This window comes from Magnolia sinica, chromosome 1 (assembly GCF_029962835.1).
Source record: "Magnolia sinica isolate HGM2019 chromosome 1, MsV1, whole genome shotgun sequence".
Classification (NCBI taxonomy): Eukaryota; Viridiplantae; Streptophyta; class Magnoliopsida; order Magnoliales; family Magnoliaceae; genus Magnolia; species Magnolia sinica.
This window is the reverse complement of record NC_080573.1, coordinates 127,292,871-127,298,870: the sequence shown is the minus strand read 5'-3', so window position 1 is coordinate 127,298,870 and position 6,000 is coordinate 127,292,871. Positions and strand designations below refer to the sequence as shown.

The following is a 6,000-nucleotide window of genomic DNA, read 5'->3' as shown; positions in this document are numbered from 1 at the left end:
GATCTGGAAAAATGGACAGACTGCGTGGATAAAAACACGTAGTGTACCCCACACAGTCCTTACCCTAAGTGAGCGTATTAGGTGTTACCCGGAACCCTTACCCTGGGGCGCACCTTGATGATGTGTTGAATATCCATGCCGTTCATCTATTTTTCAGCCTATTTTAAGACTTGGACCCAAAAATTAAGCAGATCCAAATCTTAGGTGGACCACACCACAAGAAACAGTATTGATTGAATGCTCATCATTAAAAACTTCTATGGGCTCACCGTAAGCATAAGCGTAACTTTTATTTGTCATCCAACCCGTTGATAAGATCAACCAGACCTGGATGAAGGGAAAATACAAATATCAGAATGATCGAAAACTTCCGTGGCCTAAAAAAAGATTTTAATGATCATTTACCACTTTTTCTAGTGGTGTGTTACACTGGAGATTTTAATCTTCCTATGTTTTGGGATAACCTCCTAAAATGAGCTGAAAAAACCGATGGGCGGCTTGGGTATTAAAAAAAATCATCAATGTGGGCCCACACGGTAATTGTAACACCCCATAATACCTAATCCGCTCCCGTGGTAATGGGTTCACACGTAATCCGCATCCCTCTCTTTTGGACCAGAGAGCGGATTAGGTGCGGCCGTGGGTCCCACCTTGATATATGTATACTCTATCCCCACCGTTCATCCGATTTTTCAGATCATTTTAGGGCATAAGCCCAAAAATTAAATATATCCAAATTTCAGGTATATCATACTAGGAAACAGTGGTGATTCAACACTCCACCGTTAAAAACTTTCTAAGGCCTACCGTAACGTTTTTTTGCCATCTAACTGTTGATAAGGTTAAAAAAATCTGGATGACGGTAAAAGAAATTAAAAATAAATATAACATTGATCGAAAACTTTTGTGGTCATAAGAAGTTTTTAATGGTCAACAATCACTATTTCGTATGATAAAGTCCACCTGAGATTTGGATCAGCTTAATTTTTATTCTCGTGTCTAACATGATCTGTAGAAACGTATGGACGGAGTGGATATTGAATACATACATCAAGGTGGGCCTCATCGTAAGGGCCGCATCGTTTTGGGTGAGGCCGAGGCGGCACCTAATCCCCTCACATTGGACCGTTGCAAGGCCGCCACGGAAGCCGATTGTATACTGAATACGCTATAGCGAATTGAAATGGACTCTTTGAGGCCACTTTGAGTGTATGTGCATTATCCAAGCCGTCCATCCATTTTTACATATCATTTTAGAAATTATTCCAAAATTTAAGTATATCTGATTCTCAGTTGGATCACAACATAGGAAACTGTTTGTACAATGACGTACACCGTTGAAACTTTATTAGGATCCATAGTGATTTTTATTTATCATCCAAACTGTTAATAAGGTCAAAAATCCATGGATGAAGGGAAAAAAAATATATTATCTTGATCTAAAACTTCTGTACTCCCTGATAAGTTTCAACATTAAATGTTCGATTCAAATTTTTTATTGTCGTGTGGTCCATTTTAGATTTTTATGTTATTAAATTTTGTTATAATTAAATAAAACTATCTTATAAAACGGATAGACGGATTGGATAATACAAATACATCACAGTGGGGCCCACAGAAGCATAGTTATTCAGTACGAAATCCACTTCTGGGCTCCACGAGAAAGTTTTCTCTCTCGTTATCACAGACTCTCTCTCTCTCTCCCACTGCGAATGGAAAAGGACCCTCTCCTTTCACAGCCACACCCGACACGGATTCCCTCTCCCAACCGGCACAACTCCGTCTTCTCCAACCAGTGCCAGAATCCAATCTCCGACTGACACAACTCAATCGTCTCTCTCTCTCTGCAATCGTTGCCGGAATCGACCGCCGTCTCCGACCAGCGTAGCCCCTTTCCAACTCCCTGCAACAGCCCTTGCAATAGCTCCCCCCCCCCGGCGGAATCGACCGTCGTCTCCGACTGAAACAACCTCCTCTCTCCTTGCAAAGGCCCCTTTACATCTCCTTCCATTCAAAGGTAACGGATCTCCTTCCATTTGAGAAATTTGTTTTTCCTGTTGCAAATGTCTGGAGAATTTGGGTTCGACCATCGCGGGGAAGGGTGCCTATACCCCCGCTGCATTGCAGGGCCTTCTCCAACTGTCCACGTGCTGCGATCTCATATCCTAACGTCCAAGTAGTGGGGCCCACCATACCTCGTTCATGTGTCAAAAATCAAAGGCATCACGCAAGCAAGCCTGACAACTGATTTATGGACATTTAGACGTTGAATCTGAACACTGTACCATTTTATTCTACCGTCTCTACACCAATCAGACGGTTATCATCAAAATTCAGTTAATTTTTTTTATTTTAGAATCCATTTTCACAGTGTAACACTCTCAGGACGGTTCAGATTCGAGTTACATGCCACGTGTACGGTTGGAGATAGCTTGAGCATTGTAGTTACCTGAATTGCTCTATGTGCCCTTGAACTGCCAACAAGGGGGCAGATTGTGTCTACATGTGTGGTCCCGATCTAGTCCGATAAAAAAATCAGGGCAATCGGGGCCATCCCTTTGAGTCTATTTTAGAAAAGTGCTAGACCCTTTGTCTAGTTAATGCAGGGGCATTTTCACACCAGGCTCGAGTGGGGTTGCCTGTGGGATGCAGGGGCACACTCGGGGTGGGCAGCCCGTGTGAAGCGGTTATGAGATAAAGGGATTGATTTGCCATGCTCGAACAGTTCGAGCTTTTTGAGCAAGTGGTTAATTGTCCTGCATCAAATTGGTATCGGAGTGAGAGGTCTCGAAGTCTCGGGTTCGAGACTCCTCACTGGGAGTGATTAATGCAGGGCCGTTTTCACATTGGGCCGTTGTGCATTAAAGAGCTGTGGTTTTCAAACTTGTATTTAACTGGTTTCAAAGAACGTGTTTTTGTAGATGTTTTTTAATAGGCTAATGTAAAAACAAGTGCATTTTCATGGATGAAAATCAATGCCTTATTATATTTGGGTATCCTGTTTCAGTGAACCCGTTCAAGCAATGCATATGCTTTCTTTATCAATCTTGTAAAGCTGCATGAATCGCCTTTGTTATACAATTTTTAATTGCTTGCCTCATTGTAGAATAAAAAAAGTAGGTTCTTGCTTTTTATCATTGTAGAATAAAATACGCCCATGTTTGGAAATTCAAAGCTTTGTACAGGATGTTGTGTTTTTTCAAAAAAAGAAGAGAAAAGAAAAGAAAAGAAAAGAGGAAAAGAAATAAGAAAAAAGAAAATCCTGGTTGTGACTCTTGGTGATTCTTGGTGACTCTGGTGAAATGGAGCAACTTTGAATTCAAATTGTGGTAGGAAGTTGCAATTAAATGAAAAGACACCATGAAAGATATGTCCTTTCATGATAGGGACTCAAAATGTTCATTCTATGTCTATAAAATCCAATCTTGGGTCTTGCTACAGCAACCACAATCTTCTCTCTCCACCATTTTCTTATTTTGAGTCGTTTTGAAAAATCTGCAGAAATTGCAGAAGTGAAGAAGTCAGATGTACCTTGCAAAAATAAAGAAGTCAGGTGTGTAAATTGAAGAAGTGTGTTTGGGGTGCGGTTTTGCAAGCTGAAGCCACATTTCTCCAGTTAAGGAGAGGAAGCTTTAAGATAGCGACACTGTAACGCACCTTAAACATTGGCATGGTGCTAATATTGCCTTGAAGACATCGACACTGTAACGCGCCTTAAGCCTATCTTTAAGTGTATTCTTCTTTCATACACTTTTTTTTCTCTTTCATTGGATCCGATCTCCATTATCAAAATCCAAGAATGGCAGGAAGTAGTTTATCAGGAAGCAGTTCATCAAGTTCCATACAAATCATGGATCTAGATCCAACATGGGTGAGTTCTTTGAAAGAGAAGATGCAGGCCCCTCCACAGCTACTAAAAGAGTCGGCAGGTAGTATTTCGTGTTCCATCTACAGAGTCCCCGAGTGCTTCCGTGAAGCGGACGAAAAGGCCTACGCCCCTCAGACTGTCTCTGTGGGCCCGTACCATCGTGGCAAGCAAATGCTAGAGGCCTTGCAAGAGCACAAATATAGGTACTTGCGTGGGGTCCGCTCTCGGGCCGGTGACAACGGATTGGAGAGGTGTTTGATGGCCATCAAGGAGTTGGAGCAACGTGCACGGGACTGTTATTCGGAAAACATCAACCTCAACAGCAACGAATTCGTTGAGATGATGGTGGTTGATGGTTGCTTCATTCTCGAGCTCCTTTGCAAGGGGTTTGGCCTTGTGGACAAAACAAACGACCCCCTCTTCACGCACTGCTGGCTACAGAGGAAGCTACAAAGTGACTTGCTGAGGCTCGAAAACCAAATTCCATTCTTTGTTCTCGAACGTTTATTCGATCTAATGAACCTTTCATTGCAAACAAAGGACCCTCTCACACGCATCGTCCTCAAGTTCTTCCATGAGATGGTGCCAGGAAGAAGAAGCATGACGACAGTAGAAAGCAGTCCAAATACCAGTACCAATCCCAATCACAAAACCCAACATTTGCTCCATCTATTTCACTCGAGTCTGCTTCCTGATATCCAAGGGAAGAAACTGAAGTACAAAGCCCAGAAGACGATCACACCACACTCGGGACCATTGAAACTATTTCCAAGCGTGACAAAACTAACTGAGGCAGGTGTGGTGTTCAAGGCAAGTCATGCTAATAGCTTCTTAGATATCAAATTCAGACAAGGGGTGGTAGAAATTCCGCCTTTATCCATGGAAGATGAAACCAACTCGCTCTTCCTGAACCTCCTCGTCTTCGAACAATGCTATTCTCATTGCAGGAGCCACATTACTGCTTATGCCACCTTCATGGATTGTCTCATCAACTCTACGGAAGATGTTGGGATTCTATGCCACAATGGAATCCTTGCTAACTGGTTGGGCGGTCATGAAGAGGTAGCTGATCTCTTCAACAAGCTTGGCAGAGAGGTTACCATCAATTGCGACAATTTCTATCTTTCTGATGTTTTCGAGAACTTAGATCAGTATTACAGGATCCCATGGCATGCTTGGCGTGCAAGCTTGATGCACAAGTACTTCAATAATCCATGGGCTATCATTTCTTTTGTTGGTGCTGTGATTCTCCTCGTCCTTACATCCGTACAGACATTCTTTACTGCATATCCATGTTTCCACCAACCATGATAGGCCCATGCTTGAACTTGAAGATAGGTCATGGACATTTCATTTCCCTATCGAAGTTAGATCACCTGAACTTAGATAAACCACCATCGAGGTCATCCTTTTCAATTTCTTGTTTCTCAGTGACTATAATGTTCCATGTATTGAAGAAAAATAATGTCTGAAAATTATAACTGTATTTATCATCTCCAATGTATGAGTGTTTCATAAGAATTTTTTCTTCTTCTTCTTCAAATGTTCTTGGTTGTCAAAGATATGGATGGTTAAGAACAGACTCCTGACAGAACTAAAGCTTGTGCTGTGGAGAGGCTGTAAAAACGGAGGAGGTTTCCTAGGGTTGAGAATGGCAATGAAATGTCTCTTGCAAATGTTGTTCTTCACTTCAAGGACATGGCGCTGACAAGCTTTGAGGACTTGGCGCCATGAGCATCCTCAACATTTTCAAGTATTTAGCTGGTGTCCTTAAATTCTTTTAGTACTTAGCATTCAGTTACACAAAAATCAAAAAGCCTAGCAAGGCTGCAGTGTACGTTTTTGTTACTGCGAGATGTATTGGCTGCTGTGGGTCATTTGAGCAGAAAGAAATTTGGATTGGGCACACTTGACAATAACAATCACTTGAAAAATAAATGTATTACCAATAATGTTATGGGATCTATTCAAATTAGCTCTAGTTCGTTTAGAAAATGGCAGATAGACGGATTGTAGGTGGAGCAATCCAGCATAAATTGACATCGACTTCCAGAATTCCATAACTTCAACACCATTAACTAGTTAAGAATCGTTTTACACCTCAACTTTCAAATTTTGGACTCCTATTTCTC

The 6,000-nt window shown here is 41.7% G+C and overlaps 1 protein-coding gene across 1 annotated transcript; it reads left to right on the top strand.

Moving 5' to 3' along the window:
- The first annotated feature begins 1,705 nt into the window (after positions 1-1,705).
- LOC131257924 (UPF0481 protein At3g47200-like) lies at positions 1,706-5,405 on the top strand. The gene is made up of 2 exons (XM_058258877.1): positions 1,706-2,017; positions 3,502-5,405. Exon 2 carries the CDS (start codon positions 3,800-3,802, stop codon positions 5,177-5,179), a length of 1,380 nt encoding a protein of 459 aa, XP_058114860.1. The 5' UTR covers positions 1,706-2,017; positions 3,502-3,799; the 3' UTR covers positions 5,180-5,405.
- The last annotated feature ends 595 nt before the right edge of the window (positions 5,406-6,000 follow it).

Excerpts from the sequence above, each read along its gene's own strand:
- LOC131257924 (XM_058258877.1), top strand. The coding sequence starts at position 3,800 with ATGGCAGGAAGTAGTTTATCAGGAAGCAGTTCATCAAGTTCCATACAA.